Source organism: Sminthopsis crassicaudata, chromosome 2 (genome assembly GCF_048593235.1).
Source record: "Sminthopsis crassicaudata isolate SCR6 chromosome 2, ASM4859323v1, whole genome shotgun sequence".
Lineage (NCBI taxonomy): Eukaryota > Metazoa > Chordata > Mammalia > Dasyuromorphia > Dasyuridae > Sminthopsis > Sminthopsis crassicaudata.
Window position 1 is genome coordinate 465,117,866 of NC_133618.1, and position 24,063 is coordinate 465,141,928.

Below are 24,063 nucleotides of genomic sequence, written 5' to 3' on the forward strand. Positions count from 1 at the left end.
ACATAGAATCAGTAAGATGTTAAAGACCATGATTTGGCATCTGAGCAGTTGGCTCTAGAAACAAACAGCTTCAGGCAAAGCAACATTTATAAGGGGACAGTTGGCTCTATAGCAATTGGCCAAAAAACACTGAGGTAATTTATGGAGGGGTGGAAGTTGGAAGGGTGGTAGTGTTAATACAGAAGCAAGCTTAATATACTGAAAAGACACCAGTTTGGAGTAAAAAGACCAAGGATTAATACTGCTACAGAACCTGCTCCCTTCTAAAAACTAAATCCTATGGTTCTACAAAGCACAAGAGAGTAACAGTAAATTCCTGTATGAACAATTTTCAAATGAAGACATTGAAACCATTTATAGTCATGTGAAAAAAATGCTCTAAATCACTATTGTTCAGAGAAATGCAAATTAAGACAACTCTAAAGTTACCACTACACACCTCTGAAATTGGCTAAGATGACAGGAAAAGATGATGAATGTTGAAGGGGATGTGGAAAAACTGGAAAAGTGATACATTGTTGGTGGAACTGTGAATGGATCTAACCATTCTGAAGAGCAGTTTGGAACTGTGCTCAAAGTTATCAAACTGTGCATACCCTTTGTGTCTCTACTGGGTTGCATCCGAAAGAGATGTTGAAGGAAAGGGACGCACATGTGCAAAAATGTTTGTGGCAGCTCTTTTTGTAGCGACAAGAAACTGGAAACTGAGTGGATGCCCATCTATTGGAGAATGGCTGAATAAGTTATGTTATAATAGCACGATGATTTCAGAGAGGCCTGGAGAGACTTTCAGGAACTTAGGCTGAATGAAATTAGCAGAACCAGGAAATCATTATACACAGCAATAGCAAGAATATTCAATGATCAATTCTGATGGACATGGCTCATGATTTAGACCAATTCCTATGGTCTTTGTGATGAAGAGAGCCATGTACACCCAGAGAGAGGATATCATAAAATGATATTTTTCATTTTTTTTATTATTTGCTTGCTTCTCATTCCTCCTTTTTTTTTTTTTTTTTAGAAGAGTTACAAATGTCTAACTTATATTGGATTACTTGTTGTATAGAAGAGGGGGGAGATGGGAAGGGAACAAAAGTTTTTTTGTTTTGTTTTGTTTTTATTTTTGTTTTTAAGAGCTGTTTATTTTCAAAACATATGCATGGATAAATTTTCAACGTTGACCCTTGCAAAACCTTGTGTTCCAAAATTTCCCCTCCTTTGGATGACAAATAATCCAATGTGTTATACATATTGAAATATATGTTAAATCCAATACATACATAATTACAATTTATATAATTATCTTGCTGCACAAGAAAAATCAGATTAAAAAAGGGGAAAAAAATGAGAATGAAAGCAAAATGCAAGCAAACGACAACCAAAAGAGTGAAAATGCTATGTTGTGAACCACACTCAATTCCCACAGTCCTCTCTCTGGGTGTAGATGGCTCTCTCCATCACAAGACCCATTGGAACTGGTTTGAATCATCTAATTGTTGAAAAGAGCCATGTCCATCAGAATTGATCATCGTATAATATTGCTGGAACAAAAGGTTTTGCAAGAGTGAGTGCTGAAAACTATGTTTGCATGTATTTGGAAAAATAAAAAGCTGTTTTAAAAAAATCATAATTCCTGACATAAGCATAGCCCATTAAATATATTCCTTCATTTTAGTCTCCCATCAATTTTGAGAAGTACTTTTATTTTTGAGCAGGTCTGTGATTATTTTTAGAGGGAAAACCATCTCTACTAGTCTGTATGTAATGTGGTCGCTTCTTGAAGGTTGACTTGCCTAGTCTGACACAAATGGTATGTGGCAAAAGTCGGATATGGACCTATTTCTGATTCACTCTGGGCCAGTAGGCCCCACACTGCCTTAGGAAATGATTGGCCCAGGGTCACTCTAGTTATCAATGTCTCTTGACAGGATTCAGATCCAGAACTTTGTGTCAGCTGAAGACCGATATTTCATTTCTGTGCTTAGTGCCGCAGCTGCGTCAAGGTTATTTGGGGAGTGACAGCAGCAGAAAAGTAATTATGGGTCATGTTTTCTCTTTCAGGACCTGGAGCACCATTTGGGCCTTGCACTAAATGAGGTCCAGGCTGCCAAGAAGACTTGGTTCAACCGAACCATTAGTTCTATAAAGACAGTGACTGGTGTCCAAGGGAAAGAGACTTGTTGAGGTGCCACCTCCAGAGAGAGAGAGACACCTTCTTCTTAACACACACCACCTTTGGCTGCCTTCCTCGGCCAGATGTTTCATTCTGTGACATGTCAGAGGACCAGAATGTATATAACCTAGAAACACAGCAGCATGTCAGGATTTTAATAGATCAATGATAAAGTGGATGGAAACATGCAAAACAAAGCTTCCTGTGTAGGACTCTCCATACTACTGATATTTAACAGGTGTTCTAGCTAGATTGAAACTCTTCGGAGAAGCACTCTATTGTGAGACCCCCTAAGAGGCCTTTTTCACAAAGTCATAGTAGGTGTGAAAATCTAACACCCTGCAGCCAAGTTTACATTACAGGTGTAGGGAGCTTTTGATCAGTTTGAATTTTTTTAACCTTCTGTGTGTATATATAAATATGTGTGTAAAAATATGCACATATTTATATATCCATATATACATGTACACGTGTGTCTACATATATGTATGTATGTATGTAGACATGCACACGCATGTATGTGTATGTACCCAGAGAATGGCAGGGGTGGAATGTCACTAACCAAGAACACAACTCAAATCTTGTAAGGGATCCTTCCAGGTAGGATCCAGGAAGTTTTTCAAAAGGAAGAAAATGGGTTACATGACTATGGTTGATACCACCTGGTTTTGTTAGACAACACACCGCACATTTTTCTGTTTGGCATAATTTACATGTCTCTAATCAATTCTATGCAATTTTTTTTTTTTTTTTTTTAAAGCACTAGCTGCCAAATGACTTCACAGCTCCATGTTAGGTGACTTGTCTTTGAATGTGAGATGTGAAATAATTAAAATTGGGGCAAATGTCATTTTACTTATGTCAGTCATAAAGACAGATCTAACCAGTTTTTTCCCCAAGCCCACACAAAACCAATCGTGTTGGGAATCCCGACACTGCTGACATGTAGCTAACTAATTATGTGGCCATTTGGACAACTGATTCCGTTTTAGGGCTGTTCCTTTTCTCCCCCAACCCCACCCCCCATGACAAGATGAGTTCCCCAACATCAAGGTTTTAAGTTTGCACATATGTATGAATGAGAAACTGAATTGTACACATGTAGTTGGTCTTTTGGGATGTGTATGTACATGTTTTTTCTGCACTTACAGCAAGGTAGTGGTGCTCTGGGACTCACCAGCTATATTATACTTTCACTGACTTTCTGGGATATCGCACCTGCTCAGACTCTGGATCTGTGAGCTGGGTTTCAAGAGCCTTGTTCTCGAAAGTACTTTTTGTGTGTGGGCCTCTCCCCATTCACATCTGCTTGAAGTTCTCACTCGAAAGCTATAGAATGAAGATTTTAGCACCTTGTTCCTTTTTTAAAAAAAGATTTATTTTCACTTTCATTTTTAATTTATAATGGTTTTTGTTGTGCTGACAGATCTCTCTTGTATCGGTTGTTACTTTTTTTTTTTCCTTTACCTTGTGTGCAGTGTGAGAAAGCTGGTTACAAGAGGAGACACTGGTCTGTATATAAAGATACTTGGTTTACTTTGTACACCTTCTTTTCTTGTTGACTGTACTAATGCTCGCTAATGTGACCTGTGATGACGGAGGTGACATGCAGCTATATACCCAAACCCTTTCCTTAACTGCTTCCATCATCTTTATTGTTTAATCACCCAAACAACTGTAAGTGTGTCCAATATTAAGTTGTGTGGACATTGTGCTGGGGTAGTTTCAGTGTGTAAACTTTATGAATTGAAATATAAACCAGTAACATTGTATTATATAATTTCTTCTGTTTTATTTCATTTTAATAAGCATCTGTATTGAAAGCTCCACTTTGCATAAATTGGATTAGTTCCTATCAAAATGGAAAGCTATTGAACTTAGGAGACCCAGCAACATACTGTGTGTCTTCACGTCCTAGACCACTCTGTTTCAGTCCGGATGAGGTTGTTCCCAGAGATTGGCCAACAGGCAATGAGTTTTTTCTGATTTTTGTTTTTTAAACCAAATTAACTCATTTAACTGTGTTTTTTTTTTTTTTCCTAAGGTGGTAAAAGTGCCAAAGTATGAAAATTATGGCTCTTCTTGAAGTTTTTCTTGATCATTTTGCCACACAAGTTTTCATTAGCCAGTCCCCAACTACGCTTCTCTCCCTAGCCCTGCTTTACTCAGCAGCAGAGTAATGCATATAGACAAACTAGTAATTCTCCTACTCTAAAATGAAGGCTAGCTACCAGGCTCTCAATGACGTCAGTATCTTTAAAAGATGGTTTCCATAATTTAAGGATGGAAGATGTTCTGAAATGGTGAAAAAACTCAAAGCCACCAGTGACTTTTAAGTAGTAATTTTCAGACCTTACCTAAAGCACACACAGTGTGTGCTGGGTTGATTCAGAGGTTCTAAGATAATCCCTTTCAGAGCTTATATTAAACGACTGTTGTAAACAAAGCCCTGAGACAGTTTAATATTCCTGCTCTCAAAAGTTTTAAGAGGCAACATATTGCTGTAATGTTTGCATATTGTATGTAAAAAAGGTACACACCAAGAAGGCTGAGGAAGATGATAGTAGGAGCCTCACCAGCAGGCTGCTGAGCTAATTCTGCTCCTGAGCATATTTAATCCTTCTAATGATTCCAAAAAGTCTGACTCATATATATATATATATATATATATATATATATATATATATATATATATATATGACTCTTTACACTTCAATGACTCCAGTCCAGAATCAGTCTGACTATGCAGGCCCTCTAATTAGCACATGCAGTCCAAAGTCTTCAAGGTGCAATACAAAGATTTGCAGTCAGAACATTTGGCTTCAAATCTCAAATTATTCTCTACCTTACAGTCTCAGATAGATAGCAGTATTCTTCCAGGATGGTTTGCCTGATTGATTGATAGAATTAACACTTTAATGTACTCCTGAATATTGCATTTGAATTCTCTTTATCCTCCTGGCTTTAAGCTTCATGAAGAAAAGGACAGTGTGTCCTATCTGAAACAATTCATCCATTAAGGTTTGCTCAAACTGGTTATAGGATAACTGAAAGGGCTAGATAGAGCAAGCTCATTTCAAATGAGGGACAAATAGGGAAAAAAACTTATCCTGCCCAAAATCACACACTGTTACTAAGTGGTAAAACTGAAATGTGAATTTGAATCCAGGTTCTCACCAATCTCATTGAAATCAGATTTACCAATATTTCCATGAGTTATGTATAGATAGAAGGCTACTATTTCCTGATGTGGACATGTGGAAAAACAAGTAACTGCTGGTTCTCTGCTTTTCCCCCTAGATTCCAAGAGTGTATTGCTGCTCCAAAAGAAACTTAGCAATGGACACACCTACAGGGTGTTTGTTTTTTCAGCCAAATGGATTTTGTCCCTCTTTCTTACTGGCTTTAATTAGAATGGAAAAAAAACATATGGGGAATTAAAAGCAGCTCAAAGCTTCTCTTTCATCCTGTACATGTTTTCCATTTTCTAAATCTGCAATGTTTAGTATATTGCAAGTTTTCAATTAATTGTACTGTATTAGTGGCCTACAGTGGGGTCCTACGCCTTGGGATTATTTTTGGTTAACTGGTTCAGTACCTGTCACTGTCTATCTTGACTGGAGCTGAGAATAACTGCTCACATTTTTCATGCAACTTTTTTACAAGGCGCAGAGAGAGTTGTAGGCACTGTTGTTTCACAGAATAATAAGGGGTAGAGAGTAACTTGCCTAAGTAACAAATTTGAATCTGACCTCTAATTCCAGAGTTCTTTAAATAGGTTTAGAGTAAACTCTAGAAACATAAAACTGGGTGTGGTTTTTTTTTGTTTTGTTTTGTTTTTTATGGTTGCCAAGATCACTGAATCTAAAGATTTGAGTTCAAATTTCAACTCTGGTACTACATGGCCCTTAGGTGCCTGCCTTTATGCAAAAATATGAAGGGAGGCTTATCCTGTCTCCAAATCTATGTTCCTAAAATTTGGGGTTGGAGAGGAATCCCCAACATGTGACTATTCTAGTGGGAAGTCAACTTCATGGGATAACATACTCCATTGCTTGTACATGGTCCAAATCTGTAACTTCTACTTTTAGTTCTCTCCTTTAGTGCTACAAGAAAAGTTTTCCATTTCCCTTTGGGAGCCCTTCAGATGTGGAGGTTTACTACACCTTGGAAGAAATCACTGAAAGCCAAGATTTAATTCAAATGTTTATTGAGCACCTAATGTTTGAAAAACATATTCGAAGAGATATACAGTCTGGACCAGACATGTTCCCTGCCCTCATGGAGCTCACAGTCTAATAGAGTGACACTAATACAAACTCTATAAACAAACAAGATGACTATATCAGAGGATGTGTAAAAACAGTACTACTATTTGAAGGGATCAGTGGAGAGTTATCTTAGGTGGGGAGCATTAGTAAGGGTTTCATGGTAGTGGTAGTATGACTTGGGTCTTAAAAGTGGGGACAGGTTCAAAGGTTCAGCAGGTGAAGGGAGAAAAGACACCCACTAAGGAATGGAGAATGTAAACTGTGTGTACATGGGGAGGTGTACAAAGAGAATGCCCAGTTCATTCAATTGGCCTGTTAACAGGATTCAAAGATGAGTTTAGAAAGGTGAAGAGATGGGGTTCTGACTGTAAACAATTGGATCTGAACTCTTTTCAACTAGTAATAAGGAGCCACTGAATCATAAAAGATTTCTGAGTAAGTAAACAGATTAAATCTATCAAAAAATTCTTCAGGCAGCGTAAAGAGCAAAAAACAGTGGTACCTGTTAAAAGTCTTTTATTGTCCAGGTAAATTTTTGTAAGAACTTGTAGTAAGTAGGGTGGTGGTAATAGTAGAATTATTATAAAAGTGGAAGGAACATTAGAGATCTTAAATTTGTTTTGTGTGGTGGACCCTTTTGCCAGTCTGGTGAAACCTACAAGAACAATCCCTCTTGGAAATAACTTGTTAAATTTCTTTGTTTAATAATTTTGTTAAATTGTTTCAGGTTGTTCATAGACCCGGGTTTTTTGAACTATTGTTCAACAACCTTCTCATTTTAGAGCTAAGGAAACTGAGGGCCCACGTTGGCCAAGCAGTGAGCAGCAGAGCTGGCATTTGAAACCAGGTCCCGAGTACCCATATGCATACAACAAACCATGGATTCCCTCAGGCCTCATTTCTCCAGATTACTGAAGTTGTTTTTGTTGCTATCTCTACTGAAATACATTTTCAAATTTTGTGGAAAGCAGTGTTTTATATATTTCTGCTCTTGGGGAATCCTTTCTGCCTTTTTCCACAGAACATCAGGATACTCTTGACTACTGGTCACACCTCTTCCTATCAAGAACCTATCTAGACTCCCATTTGAAAAGTACAGTGCCCTCTTCCATAGTTCTTGCCAATCTTCAAACAGAAGCTCAGCGACAGGGTTTTTGTCTTTGGACCCCCAGCAGTGAGCACCCATACATTTTGCTTTCATTCTTATTTCACAGAAGAGAAACTGCAGTAAAATGACTTGTCTTACAGCTAGCACAATAGGGTTAAATCTTAAAAGTGGGTTTCCTGACTCCAAACTCAGTACTCTTCACTAGACACTGCTTCCCAGGGTGAGAACAGAGTTTCTTCTCCCCCCCCACCTCCCCCACCTCCTTGAACAACACTCCAAGCCTCAGGAAAGCTTCAAGCAGCAGTAACCTGAGCCCTAAGCATTTCTCAAAAATAAATGGTTCCAAGGGCAGGATGCTCAAGTGTGCCGATTCTAAATAAACTCCTACTAGGCACTGACTTCCTATGCTGATTCAGGTGCTTTTGGCCCTGACAGGACAGTGGGTGCCCCAGACCTGGAATCACCCCCACCATGAGCTTTTAAACCTTTTGTGAACTGGGAAAGGGAACTTAGGCCAGAACTAAGGCTTTGTTCTTGGCTAAAATGTGAGACTCTGAAGCCTGATAGGCCACGGATCCACCTACAAACATGCCCAGCTCAGCTACCAAGCATTCCCTAGTCAATTGATGACCATGAAATTCTGGGGGAGCAACCTGCACCTTCAGCTTCCAGCAGCTCCTTACGGAGGACAGGTCCATTGTGATGCTGGGCTGAGCCCAAGTACTAACCAAAGAAAAGCCAGCCTTGAGCTTCACACATCTTCCAGTCTAACTCCTGAGCTTTATAGAAGAGGAGGAACAGATTAAATCACTTGCCCACACAATCAGCAGTGTTAGCATTCAAGTTCAAGGCTTCTAACTCCAACTCTAGGGCTCTTCACACAAGTTTACTCTCTCCCCAAGATGTAAGGAAGTGGCTATAAAATGAGAAGGGAGACTCTACTTCTCAACATTAGTGAGAGAGGCACCTGACCTGCCTTCTGGCCCCCTGAGAGATGTGAAAAGAGCAGCAAGGGGCACAAAAGGTCTCCCTGGCAAAGAAGCTCCTGGAGTAGGGCACCCTCTCTGCTTCTTAACCAGTCACTGGTAATAAAACATTACAACTGAAAAAACACCATCGAATATGGAATGACAGCTGGAATGGAGTTTTGATTTCACAGTTTATAGAGAATTTCAGTAGTCATCTGTACCCTCAAACAAGTGGTGATCTGGCCACTCAAGGCTTCTAATGACAAGAGCATCCATTCCATGCGCCCTCCTCCTCCTGACATCTCTCTTTGGGTTTCCATGTATTTTCATAAACTCTCTCTCTCCCTCCCTTTCTTCTATCTCCCCCTCTCCTCCCTCTTCTCTCCCATGGGATCTTTTAGCCAAAATCTCCCCTCTCCTTTACTTCCCAGCACCATCCTCCTAACTCATATCCAACCAGTTACAAAATCTTATAATTTGTCCTTAAAACCATCTGAAATGCTCTCTCTTCTTTTCACTCACACAGCTGACTTAGTTCAGTTGTTACCCAGCTTCTTTTCCAGAAATCAGCAAAACAGCCAGTGGACCGAATCCAGCCCTCAAATGAAGAACGGTTTTTGTTGTCTTTAAAGTTTTTACTGTTGCTTTAAAATTCAAAAATCATTCTCAATTTATAGATGCAGGAACAAGCAGTTGGATCTCAGTTTGCTGGCCTTGTTCTAGTCTTTCATCACTCTCATCCACTCTCTATGCAGCTACCACATTATCATCCATGCTCAATAAATTTCAGTGGCTCCCTATTATATATCTAGGAGCAATATATAGAAAATTCCCATCTTGTTGCACTCTTTTCCCATCCACACATTACATAATTCAGCCACACCGGCCTCCATTCTGTTTCTCAAAATTTAGCACGGGCCGCTCTCAATGCCTAATGTGCTCCCTCCAACCTCCAGAATCCCTTAAGACTGCACTCTAGCAATCCTGCCCTCCTCCAGAACTTTTCAGCTGCCTCCCAGCTACCACTGGCATCCTCTTTAACATTATTTTCCCTCTGTTGTATATTAGTATATTAATCTTCCATGATTTGTAGATGTTTTTTCTCCCACTGGAATGTCAAATTCTTGAGGACACAGGGTATTTCTGCTTTTTCTTTTTATCCTAGAATTGAGCACAATGCCCAACACATAGAAATTAGTTGGGTTTTTTTTTTTTAAAAAACAGTTCTACCTGCTGCCAGGTTTTCCAAAACTGAAACCAGCCTTTCTGAAACTTATTGCTGAATACTAGTCCTACCTCCAAGGCTAAACAAAAAATGTTGTTTTCCTTCCAAATGACATGAAAACCAGAGAAAAGAAGGAACATGTCCAAGTTCATATAGGAAAATAGGAGATTAGAATCCAGACCTTCTGATTTCATGCATTCTCTCTTTCAAAATGTAGAGACATCCCTAAAGACCCAGGTCTGTAGGTAGGGGAAGTGCTGGGCAAGCTCAAAGAACCTATGAATCATTTCCTATCTATTTCCCTAAATGTCAAACAAAACAAGTTAGGCGTGGAGAATAAGGAGAAGCACAAGGCAGGTTGCAGCCAATAGGTTAGTCCTGGGTAAAGAATCCTTGAAACTTTGATAAGCCTGCAAATTTCCCTTTCAATCTATACCAGTCATTGGCTTCTGCTTGGTACAGTTATCTTGTCAGATAATCAGCCCTTTATGACTTTAAGCTAATGTAAAATTAGAACTGAAATGAGCTTTAGAGATTGTCTACTCTTTTTGTCATTGAGTCCTAATGCCTAGAAAGGAAAAATCAAGCATTCAAAGTCACAATCATTGAGGGATATTCCCAGGGGAAGCACCAAGTCAAAACAAGGAGGCTTAAGATTTAGAGTGAAGAGAAAATGTAATATAATAATTTCAGGAATACTTGAAGGTGTCTTTTAACACAGTGGGTGCTTGATAAATGTTCAGTGAACTGCATTTCCGGATTATGTAAACATGTGAAAAATAAATATTAAAAATTACTTCCCATTTTACAGATAAGAAAATAAGCTCAAGGAAGTTTCAGTCACACAGCTAGGAAGCAGCAGAAAGAACACATTTCCCAGCCAAGTCTTGACTCTAAAATCTTAAGGCTCTTTTAAATACATAATGATCCAGGAAAAAAGTCCTAGAAAAATGAGACCTAGATGAGGAGACCTACATTGCCATAACTCAATAAATTGCTGCTTCTTAGCTTTGGCAGATCATTTTCCCCAAAACTCCCATGCCCCCTCCTTTGTGAACTGGAGATAAGACTCTTTAACTTGAAGGTGTAGAATAAGGAGAGCATTTGGCAAAACCATAAAAGACTATCAAAATGGCAGCTGCTATTATTCTAGGAAACAAAGAAAAAAAACTTAGAAAGGCCTTCCAATATCGTGATTCTTCACATATAGGTTTTCTGAAAATCTAGGTCTTCATGAAATAACTCACCCAATTTTCTTTCCTTTTTTTCTTTTCTTTTTTTCTTTTTTTTTTTTTTTTTTTGAAGTCAGAAGCTTTTATTTAGAATTAAATAAAGGAAACATAATACGAAGGGTATTACAAAGACAACAGCAGAACCAAAGGACAGTCTATGGCATTGAACACAGGGCAGGAATGTGGGAGAAGCTCAGTGCCCCCTGGATGGGCACTCCCAAGAGGCTCCACTGAACTGAACCTCAGGAAAGAAGCCTCTTGTGAAAGCAAAAGGAACATTCAAGTCTGCAGGAAGAAGGGCAAGGTGTGATACAAAACAGCATTGGAGTCAAATTCACAGTCATAGTTTAAAGTCTATTTACCCCAGGTTAAAAATCCCATGATACAAGCGATTTCCAAAGTACAATCATATATTAAATTACTGAGATTACACCTAGGCTGGTGGTGGTTTTTGTTTTCTTTTTTAGCAGTGCAAACAATGAAGGTTATTGCCAAATGACTTTCCACCGCAAATTATAGTATTTACAATTTCATATTGAAACAAAGTACTTTTTTTAAAAAAAGATTACAATAACTTAGCTGTATCTCACACCAGAATGGCCAATTGAGAAAAACGTATCCAATAGTGCAGTGTTAGTACATCATCATTTCTCCTTCATCTGTGACTATGGTTACACATGCTCTCATCAGAAGAGATTGGGGAAAAAAAAAAAACAACAACAACAACATCTAAGGGTTGAATTTCTTTGAGTCACAATGTTAGACCAACACAGAATATTAGGATTAGAAGGGCCCATAAAACAAAATGCTAGATCTTTCAAAAATACAACATGAAGAAACCATAATATACAAAATTCAACTTGTTTCAGAGATTGAAAGAACTCATTGGAACCAATCAAATCAACAGTTCCAAGATCCCATAACATGCCTTACTTATCATCAAAAGACATTCAGATAAAAATGAGTACCCTGAATGAAGCAATAAGACAGTTTGCTAGGAAAATGATAGGATGATAAAGCACCATGGGTGCTAATGCTCTTAACAAATATGTTATAAAAGTAAACAATCTCAGATTTAGAGAAGGCCTCAGAAATCATCCAGTCATACTCGGAAGCAGGTACCCATGAACCCCTTTCCAAGAATTCTTATGACTATTCATACTGCCTATCCTACTTTCTTCATTTTAAGATAAAAGCCTCCCTTTTTTTCCATCTGTAAAATGGGACTAAATAAAGATTTCAAAATTGTCTCAAAATACCAAGGATTTAAGAGATGGAGAGAGCCTTATGATAAAAAATGTAAGTACAGAATGTCAAGAGAGGGAATAAAATTTACAGCTGAAAACAAAAAAACAAAAACATGGTTGAGAGAGATTAGGTGACTATCCTTTACTCACCCACACAGACATGAAGTATGTCAACCAAAATACTGAGAAATGAAAAATACTATATATGTGTTGATATCTAAAAGGGATTTGGAAATCCCAGCACTTCTCAGGCTCCAGAAAAGATCTCAAGAATGATTCAGGAACTGGAAATTAACTTTACAGAAGTTAAGTAAGGGCCACAACCAGTACCACCAATGTTTCCTCTGTGCATCTCCATGTCCCCACCCATCATCACAAGGAAGGCCTGGTTTTCCCAGACTTCACATAAAGCAAGTTCTTTTTAGGAAGGGAAGAAGGAAGGGAGGGAGGAAGGTCATAGTCTTGGAATTACACTGTAGAAGACACCAGAAGTGACCTAAATCCTGAAGGGCAGAAAGCAATAAAGCAGATCCTAGACAAGGAAAACAGAGCAAATCCACCAGCTCATCCCCAGTCTGAGAATCGGCGCCTCTCAGAATCCTGGACTACTATTACTACAGTCAGAAGGGACTTTTGAAATTATTTTCTCCAACTTCACTAGAGAGATAAAAATCTAAGACCTTTCTATAAGTTCATTAATACAAGAACTAGAGTTTGAACAACAATCCCCTGTCCACCTTCCCCATCAATCCAATGTTCTTTCAATTTTGGCATAATTTAAAGAAATTTTATTGCAAATGACTGAAGTAGAAAGAAAACTCTAGCTTAAAACCAAGAAAATCTAATCCATTTTCTTTCACATATTAGCTGTATTGTCTTCAGCAAAGCTTTTTCTCTTCCTAAGTCTTTGTAAAAGAAAAGGTCGGGCTCAATGACTTCTAAGGTTACTCTCAACTCTAACTTTAGATTCTGAGAAGCCTTCTAGCTCTAACACTCCATGGTCTAAGGGCTAGTTATAAAAGTTTAGCAATTTAAGAATTTGTGAAGTTCACATCATATTTTAAGATCATACTTTGCAAAGAAACATTCTAAAAAGTTTTCACATATAAGAAAAAATGTTATATAAAAATAACCAAGCCATTTGCACAAAGCCCTTCTCAAAGAATTCTTGAAGTTAAAGAAAAACTTCCTATCAGCATGAATAAATACCTAAATTGATTTTTCAAAAAGTGAACTTTCTCTTAATAGGAAAGAGACCTGTAGTTCTGAGTATAGAACTATAGGAAATCCTTTCTGCAACCCACTGAATGCCTTTGAATGACTTCCTCCACTCTTCACCCCCCCCACCCCCAATGAAATGACATCTGGCCACTTCAGGATCCTGCAGTCAATTATCTTTCCTGACATTCTCAAGAAGTACCTCCAAATTTTTTCCCTATCCTCTTTCTCTCCAAACACTGACCTTGGGCCCCTCTCACCTAGAAAGAAATTTCTAGGATATGATCTTATTTACCTAGAATTCAGATGGGTAACAACTAGAAAAGTTCCCATCATCTGGGACCTGAGAATGAGTGAATGAATGGGATAAAGGGGAGATAGACATGAGAGATAGACACACATACAAGAGAGAGAGAGAGAAAGACAGAAAGAGAGAAAAGGAAGGAGGTAGGGAAGAGAGAAAAAGTGTTATCCCTACACTCAAGGGCATATTTGCACTTTCTTTTAAGCAAATTTCCAAGAGAAAAAAGCAAGACAAAGCACAAGATACATGATGTTAAAAATAGAATCTTAGAACACTGATTAGTGGGAAGAGATGAAATTAAAGTAACATTTTCTTCAAAAATAATGGACACAGAGCTTGTTGTGACTTTTTCTCTACTACTTTACTTTGGACACTTAAATTTACTACCACCTGGCCAAGGAGCAGGCAAGTTGAGTGAATGAATATTTTGGAGACATCTTATTCATATGATATAATTCCAACTATTGGGAATATACGGAGATGCCAAAAACTTTGAGAAGACTCACCTTGATGCTGGACATTTAGGGTATATCACAGACTCTCAAGAGCTCATGCAATTCAACCTGTACCCAACAAGAAATACCTTCTAGCTAGCTATGTAAAAGATGTTTTTTTCAGTTATAAACAAGTAGTCATGCAGCCTCCAAAGAAAGATTTCACTTTTTTTCTTTTTGAAACATTCCCCTTACACTGTGGGAGAGTATGCTTCCTTTTTTGAACCCCCCTCTTATAATTTCCATCAGTCTGAGTCAGGGGTTCTCAAACTACTGTCCAAGTGCCATATGTGGCCCGCAGCATTATGACAAATGAGCTGAGGGGCGGAGACAGAGTGTGAGCTTTTGTTTTTACTATAGTCCGGCCCTCCCACAGTCTAAGGGACAGTGAACTGGCCCCCTATTTAAAAAATTTGAGGACCACTGGTCTGAGTTGTCTTTATCTCTTTATCTCATTTTATTTTAGATCAATTCTTATCATTAGTTTTTCCTGCCAAGCTTTGTTTCAGCTACAAATCTGGTAACCTTTACCCAAGTCATTACTAAGAATGCTAAACAATCATTAAAGGTTTAAGAAAAGCTTAAGAATTATCTGAATCAGAGAATGACAAAGGCATTGGACAGTAGATTCAAATTCAGAACCTACAATTTCAAATCTAGTATTATTTCCACTAATACTATACCCTCTCCTCATTCATTGGACCATGTTATTCAACCAATTTCAAATCCATCTAATAATCCACATCTTCACATCTTGTCTATAAGGATACCATATAGGACTTCGTCAAATGCCTTCCTGAAATCGAGATATACCATGGCTCTACATTCCTTGAGCTACTAATTTGACCGGACACTATCAAATTTACTAGAGTTTGACATAAACTGCTGTCAAACCATACAACAAGCAAACTGTTGCCACCTTTTGTTTTTATGTAATAGATTTTTTCAACTTAAAGACAGAACTTCCTATGGGTTCTCTACATTGTCTCTGGCCCAAAGTAAGGAATTTGCTACAAGGTAAAAAACTAAGATAATGTCACAGAATGTATTTTTTTTCTCCTAAAAAAAAAAAAAAAAAAATCACACTCACCACACCTTATGACTTTCAAGTCTCTCACAGATAATGACATAATAGAGAAACTCCAATCCTTTGTAGGGTAGAAAGAGCAAAACTGTTTAGGAATAAAAAGTAGGAGTGCTAATATCCACTTCTTGTCATCCACCACATATAGTCTGATGTAATGAGCTAGTCCAATTAATCAAGGAAGACGAAAGATGTAATCTAACCTAATGGATCTGACAGTACCAATCCTCTTAACTATTAACCCAATGGGCTTTAACAGGCTCTGGAAAGTCAATCTTGCCCCAAATAGATGAAATCATCCCTTAGATTTTGTTGGGCCTCAGTTTCCCCATCTAAAAAATGAAGATGAAATATTTTTTCTAAAGTCTTTTCCACTTTTGACACTATCTGTTCTGGGGGTCCTTTTAGTTCCTGTTCTTCTATGGTCTAACACTGTGTTCTAAGATTATTTCTAGAACTAATAATTTCTGAATATAATAGGTTAGATTACATCTTTCGCCTTCCTTGATTAACTCTTATAAATTACGATGGGGTAAGACTTCTCTAATTCCTCTGAGTCCAAGGGAAAAAAGGCAGATTAAACTGAAAGTATTAGTGAACAGACTGATGATACAAACTGTAACTTAGAAACCTGATAAGACTAAGAGTCTTCTAATTAACAACTCATCATTATAGGCAATGAAAAAAAGCTAGCTGTGGTCAAGATTCTTCAATTCTCAAGGAGGACAGCTACAGAAATCCTTATCTAATGCATTGAAGCACTTTATTATGACTATATAATTAGAATCACAGACTTAGAGCTAAAAGAAGAGCTAGAGGCACCTAGGTCAAAAGAATCAGAATAACAGGGTGAGATGGAGTCTTGGAGTCTTTAGAATATAGAATACTAGAATAACAACTCAAGAAAAAATAGTCTTTCTTAAGGAATCATCCAGTGGTGAAGTGAATGAGAAGCCAAGTCTCTACTTTTCCAGTCCAATTCCGCTTTCTAGTGCATTATGTCACCTTTTCTCTCTTGAGTAGGGACTATTAACTTTTCTTATCTCCCCCCATAGGGATACAAACCCAGCACCCAGCAAAGAGTAAGTTACATGATGAAAATTGAATACATGCTTGCTGAGTGAAGGAAAGCTCCAATAAAGTCTAAAAAGGCATCCTTAATCTCAAGAATACTGTGTTTTCCCTCCCCTCAAAAGGTTCAATTTAAGAAGTTCCTGTCATGTCCTCACATCTCAGTTCCTATTCTTAAAGTTGTTTTGGAGTTTGCAATACCAGTGGCCTAACACCCCAGGAATAGTCCTTAACACTTAAGTCCTAAGTAAAGAAACCATAGAATTGTGAAATCTCAAGAGTTTGGGCCCCAGAGACAATTTAGTTACATCCTTACACACAAGTCCCTTCTACTACAATCCTGACAAGTTCAGATTCTTTGTAGGCTAAACTGTTGAAAGCCAGTCAATGATTCTTGCTACAACAGAAAAAAATGTTAAGAAGCTTCCAGCCTTGTTTCAAGGCTTTTCCCCCAGAACACATGCTTTTGCTTGTTGGGCGTCTGACCTACTGTTTCACCTTGATTCTCAAGCTCTGCCAAATCCCTCAGACTTGTCCTCTCATTTTCAATCCTGCCTTCCTACTTCTTCATTTCACTATTCATTCATCTGGGGATTTACACTGTATTTTATCTCTGAAGAAACTCCAGTACAGCCACGTACCAAAAAAAAGGGGGACCAATTTAATCATACAATCAGACCTGAAAAAGATCATAAAAGTTAGCTATAGCAATCACTACCTGAAACATTACCTAAGAGAAAGAGTATTGTTTATAATCTATGTCTCCAATTTGCTATCTGTGTGACTTCAAATAAGTCATTCCTCTCAATTTCCTCATTTGTAAAATGAAGGAATTCAACTATATTAACCTTTAAGATCTAAATTCTAAAATTATATAATGCCCCTGAACATCAATCCTGAAAACTGTTCACCCAAACTTCATTTAAAGACCATGACAACAGACTTCTTACTTCCCAGTCACTTTGGAAAGCTCCAAAAGTTCCACCTAACCTCTTCAGAAACTAAAACCCGTATAAGAAGATAGGGAGCTGCCCTGCAATTTCTTCAAGGATTGCAATTTCTGTGAGTTTCATTTAATTAACTCTTCTTGGTTGTTACAGTGCCTAATAAAGGGCTGAAACTAAACTGCTGTTTTGGAAGGGTTTGTTGGGGGGTTTTGTTGTTTTTCTGAGATACCCAAGTAGTCTTTGCATATTAAAGAAACCTGGCAAGAATGTCAACCCCATCAACAAAAAGAAATGCCCTAATTTCTGAGGATAAATATCAAATTATCTTGGCCTGCCAAACAGAACAAAGGGAGAAGCACTTTCATTCAGGAGAACATACAATTTCTTAGATTACATTCTACCTCACACATTTCTCATTCTCTGCCCCATCTCCATTTTCCAATCCAACCTATTATCCACAGAATTCTTCTACTATCCTAGAAATGGCATTTTCCTTGTTTAAAAATATATATTTTCAGTGGCCCTGTGGATTAATAATCAAATTTCTTTGCCTGACACTCAATGTTTTCCATAATCTAATGTCACCCAAGTTTTCCCGTATTATTTAGTTCCTTCCACATTTTGCCCTTATCAACTTTTTAAGCTTTTTACCTGCAAAACATGTCCTGTGCTCTTCCATCTCTGTCCTTGCTCACAATAGCTTCCTATTCCTAGACTGACCTGCTTTCATCTCCTTCCTATCAATCCTTGCCCACTCTTTCAGGTTACCTACCCTGAACATATAATAGCCTTTCCCTTCAGATCTCTCATATTGTTTTCTAAAATTTCAGCAGACCTATATCTATGATATACTTGTTATATTTAACAAAGCCATCAAGCTCTTGATGAAAAATTTTATAAATACCTATACAGGCATAAATTTGAGCTAATGTTCTCATGAGAAGCTAACAAATTCAATAGAAAAACAAATAAGCTAAATATTACAGACTTAAATCAAATATTTGTGGGGGTGGAGCTGGGAGTCAGGGGTAGTATTTGATATAGTCAATGAAATTTCTGAACAGGAATTTTAGGCTGCCATGGAACTTATGCAAGATTGATTACATGCTAGATCATCAGAAACTCAGAAAAATCATAAACAAACATTTAAAAAGTAGAACTCTTAAAACACACACTTTATAGGTAATAGCAGAGCAAACTATATTCCATACCTAGAATACGCTCTCCCCCTCTGTTTTCCCTTTCCCTTATTTCTAACAGTAATAATCTATCCTTCTTAAAGATTCAGTTCAACGTCTACCTTTCTTCAAGTATTCCTGTATTTCCACAATCATGAGTGCTCCCTCTCTTCAAATGAGTTTTTACTTATTTTTCCTGTTTATATATCATCTCCCTACTTCTCCCATCATAGACTGTAAGCTTTTTGAAGTAACTGTTTCAATTGATCTATATTCTTATCCCTTGGCATATCTAGCTGTTTACTTAATCTAGTCTAGTACCTGAAAATGCCCTCTATAGCACTGGTGACAAGTCACCATTTAGGCACCACTTGAATAATTTTCAATTAAAAAAGAATTTGCTTCTTTTTAAAAAGCAATTGTTCTATCTTGAAATCCAACATATAACCACTTAAAACACATAAAGCTGGTCCTCTATTCAAATTTCACTCCGAATTAATTCATGAATAAGTGACTTCCAAATCTAATCCAGGAATCATACCCAGCATTTATTTTTCACTGATTCTTTGGTTTTTTTTTTTTGTTATTGTTTTAACCTCTCAATGGAAGATGTATTTTTCTCAAAGCACATTAGCACCAGACCTACTAGCACCAAGAGGTTGATAAGATCATAGAGAAGGAAGAGGCCTTAGTGGCCAGATAAGTTCAATTTCCTCATTTCACAAATGAGGTAAATGGAGCTCAGAGGTAAGTGACTTGCCTAAAGTTACACAGATAATAAGTTTTAGAGGTATAATTGCAATCTAAATCTTTTGATTCCAAATCCATTGCTATTTCTACTATACAACACTAAATAACATTCCATCAAGATGAAGATATTATCTAATTTCTAAAAACACATTTACTCTGAATTTATTTTATTTTATTTTAATGATAACAAGGTGTTTCAGCTATACATAAATATCCAGTTGCTAAGAAGTTCTTCAAAACTTCAGTTTGGGGTTTATGAATCTCTCTGCCCAGTCCTTAATCACTATCTTTCCAGTAAGTCCTTCCCAACACAAATATATTCTGAGCTTCTTTAGGGCCTAAGTAACACATGGCTTGGGCAACTAGGCAGCACAGTGGAGTTAGAGCACTGGGTCTGGAGTCAGGACTCATCTTCTTGAGTTCAGATCTGACCTCAGATACTTACTAGCTGTGTGACCCTGGGCAAGTCACTTAACTCTGTCTTGGTTTCTTCATCTGTAAAATGAGCAGAAGAAAATGGAAAACCATTTTTGCCAAGAAAACACCAAACAAAATGACAAAGAACTGGACGTGACTAAAACAACCTGAATAATAGTTTTGATTATCTACTTCATAAAATACAGTAAAACAAATCTATTCAATTCATTAAAACAATGAATTTTGGGCCTGGACTGAATTCCAGAACACTCCGGTCTAATCTATAGATGAGGAGAAATCCCCTCTACAACATTCTCAATTATTATTCAAATGCAGCTTGAAGAGGAAAGACCTTCAGTGATGAGGAACACAATAACCTCTCTTCCCCCTATAGTATCTACTATTAGAAAACAATTCCTCATATTTTGAATCTAAATGGTTTTGTCAAATTTCTACTCACTTGGATTTATTATATTCTTGGTTGCCAAGTAAGCACTATTTGAAGTTGTATATCTAATGAAATTGGAAGCCAAACAGAAAGATCATTATTAGCTTCCATCGGTAAAGTGAGTTGGCCAAGTTCAAGAAATTCACTTTTGCTACTGTATACATCTCGAAATTTTTACTTCAAGTACTTTCCTTTGGATCAAGTTGGGATAAAAGGAATCATTAGTTACAGTATCCACACCTGAGTCTTTAGTACTTAAATTCCAAGAACAAACCAGGCACTATATATTCTGAGCTTGTCCAAGCATTCTATGAGATCCTCATCTAATCTCACTCTAAGGAGAATCAGATTATACTACTCTAAACTGGCAGAACTGGTTTAAAGTTCCTTTTCTATGATTCAAAGCATCAAAACTAGAAAGTCTATGGAAACATAGAAGGAATGGGGGAAAAAAAAAACTAACTTTTTAAGATATATTTTGAATCTTGGTACTACCACATACTCAATTATTATATTGACAGTAAGCAAATTTTTTAATCTTCCTGGGTCCTACCTTCCATCTTCAGTTAAAATGAGGAGGTAGGAATGAATTTCAGAAAATTCTTTTAAAAAAAAAAAAACAATTTAAAATGTATTCTATTTAACAAATAAACATAAAGACACTATAACACACATTCCGCCCCCTTTTCCCCTCCCCTGGCCCAATCCCTGCCACTGCTCTCCCTCCCCCATTTCATTTGCTCTCTATTTTCTCTAGTTCCATTTCTGTCAAAAATATTCAATTCCTGCAATACTCCCTAGGATTACTACAAAATTTGTACTCACTTTGTTAAAGGAAAATAAAACATAATTAACAAGTAAAATGTAGTGAGTGAGCTACTATGAGGAATAAATCCTGGAAAAAATCTAGATCTAAGGGAATCTTTGGGTAAACCTTCTTTTGCTTTATAACCATAAACTTATTTAGCAATCAAGAGGAAAGGCCACTAAACATTAACTTGCTTATACTTAAAGAAGATAGCTATTAAATCATGCATAAACAATTGCTGGAAAAAAAAGATACTTTACACAAGCAATAAGAAAAGAGGACCTATTCAGGCAAGAAATAAACTCTTCACTAGTATTTAAACTCCCACTTCTATTCTGCTAAGGAAACTGTAGCCAGAAGCAAGATGTCCACCTTTTTAGATGAAGGGTTCCGAATTCAACAAAATCATCTTGGTTGAGGGAAAAAGAGAATAAGAGACCTTACAAGAAGTAATGAAAAGATAAAAGGGAAATTTTTAAGAAGACATTATTCATCTAGACAAAAATTTTTCGTCTGAACATTTCTCAACAATATGGTTTTGAATTTCTGTATTTAATTTTCCAAACAAGCCTATCTACTTACGCATATCATGAGAATCAAGCAGGCAAAAAGGAAAAATTATCAAATTCTAGAGGCAGAAGGGGCCTACAGTTTAATTCCCTTCCCAATAGATGCAATTTTCAACTTCTCAAAGCACTTTACCTCCTTCCACCAAAATACATGGTCAGAGAATGCACTAACACATTCTTGTATCTTTTTAAGAATGTCACACTGCTAAGTGATTTTTAAAATCATTTCGCAGACTTGGAATTTTGTCCATTTTAACCAGTGTGTTTCAATATCTCAAAACTAAAAAACACTTTTGGACTCAATGAACATTCTTGATTTACCAATGAACTGGGGTCTGAACATCAGAATAGTAATATTCACAGCTACTGTTATATCATTTTTCAAAGGCTAGGGACATGCACAACGATCATAACAATACAATCAACAACAAAAAAGAAGTGTCAACTTGCCCATGGGAAAGCATATTTTAGCTGAGAAAAGTTTCCAAAATACCTATTTCTTTTGCATTTCATGATCAATCAATTAAAAAGCTGTCTCAAAATCTGCTGTGCCCAGATATCATGCAGACCAAGGTTTATAAGTATTAAGTCTCTCACCCAGCTGTTCCAAACTTATGCTAGGATAAGAAACTACCCTGAATTTCAAAGCCATATGAAATGTACAGATTCTGTATGGGGAAAAAAAAAAAAAAGTTGTTCCAAAAACTTTACAATTCATAATAGAAATAAAATTGCTACTTAGAAGCAAATATAAAACATAAGTTCATTTTAATCTATACATATCAAATACATTTCAAACTGCTACTCCACAAGAAATGCTTGAAATTTAAAAAAAATACATATTAAAACATCTGGTCCAATTCCTGGATTTTTTAAATTAAGACCAAGCTAGTATATTAAAATGGAAAATAAGTCATCAAAGTTAAGACAAATTTTTTTGTCTTAAATCTAGGTGGTCTCTACAGAACAGACTTTCATCATTCTAAGTCTTAACAAAGCCAACATGGATTACAGCATGAATCATTTGACTCAGTGAAAGTCTTCCCAAATTGGCTTTATGTTCAAGTTCTAGAACTTCTTGTTTCTCTAAGTTTTACTGAAAGTATCTTACTACTATGACTACATGTGTACAGACAATGAATAATGTGGATTTTCATTCCTCAAAAAAATTGTTGTCCCCTAAAAAACTGGTTATTTGAGCCTCAGTGTATATAAATGTGGCATTACATATAAGAGAGGAAAAGGGGAAATTCTGAGCACCAAGGATGACCTTCCAATTTTCAAAACGGCAGGTTGCAGGCCCTAAACAGTGCTCTGATGTTGGAATTCACTGGAGGATGGATTTGCTCTTACCATCTCACAATTCTTTTTAAAGATGTGTACATGCATGTATCTAATTTACATGCATGTTATACATATATGTATGTACATTCACATGTACATTTTGTATATATGTATATGTACACACATAACTTTGGATACAAATGTCTATATAAAATACACACACATACTTGAAATACAAATGCATGCATATACACACATTTTGGATACATATATGTATAGATATTTAGGACACATATATGTAGCTATATAAACATAACACTGTATACACAGACATATATATATATGACTTACGTGATGGTGCACATGATTTACTTACATATATACATGTATAATTGTACGTGTCTTACATGCATATTTGTGTGTGACTATACATACTACGATATGTGTGTATGCACATTTTATATATATATATATATATATATGTGTGAATACACTTTTCTGTATGTAGACACTTACACAGCAACAGGGAATTTATCTATCTTCAAAAGAAAATAACTGCATGTTTTTAAAAGCCAAAGTTAAATATCACATTCAGACCATGACATTTACAAAGATCTAACATCTCTAAGATCTAATATATTAATAAGTGCATCCTGTATGATTGTCAAAGATGCAAGTGGGTATAAGTTGCTTTATAATGTTGCATTTGCTCTTTAATCAGAAAAGAAAAGGTCTTACCTTTTTATACTGAGATCACAGCTTAGCCACTATATTTCAGCCTATTTTATACAAGTGTCTATGGCTACGAAGGTCCAAGAAGAACACGCATAAAGATTTATAAAGAAACAGGCTGAAAACTGCTTAAAAGTATTAACCTGCAACACAGAGAGGGGCCAATACCAGTATGTGAATGAAATACAACAGAAGGTATTTCCTCAGAGCTTTTGCCATTGGTAATGTTAAGTAACTAGATAATGATCTTCAAGTACTTCTTTCCCCCAGAAAAATCCCCTGCAAATTTCTCTCATATAGCCAACAAGGCCTGGCAGCTAGCTCATTTTATCAGGTACAGATGATCACAACTCCAGACATACCTGAAAAAATGACTACTTTTACTCTATAAGTAACCATAAATCTTCCTGTATCATTTTTCCTGGCATTACAACATATTACTAAGGCTATGAGATTCAGTGACCCACACAATCAAAAAGACCAAATTATTCTCAGTGAGAACAGTCATTGCCTGAGTTCTAGCAGACTCAAG

General features: G+C 36.8%; 2 protein-coding genes across 5 annotated transcripts in view; one reads left to right on the top strand and one right to left on the bottom strand.

Moving 5' to 3' along the window:
• RABGAP1 (RAB GTPase activating protein 1) overlaps nucleotides 1-3,951 on the top strand; it is a 195,086-nt gene extending 191,135 nt beyond the window's left edge. For all 4 annotated transcript variants that reach the window (XM_074293000.1, XM_074293001.1, XM_074293003.1 and 1 more), the window contains one exon: nucleotides 2,065-3,951. In XM_074293000.1, the coding sequence (XP_074149101.1) occupies nucleotides 2,065-2,187 (123 nt within the window). In that variant the 3' untranslated portion in view covers nucleotides 2,188-3,951. The remainder of the gene's footprint in view (nucleotides 1-2,064) is intronic.
• STRBP (spermatid perinuclear RNA binding protein) overlaps nucleotides 1-24,063 on the bottom strand; it is a 179,982-nt gene that overhangs the window by 23,409 nt on the left and 132,510 nt on the right. The gene's annotated exons all lie outside the window — the stretch shown is intronic.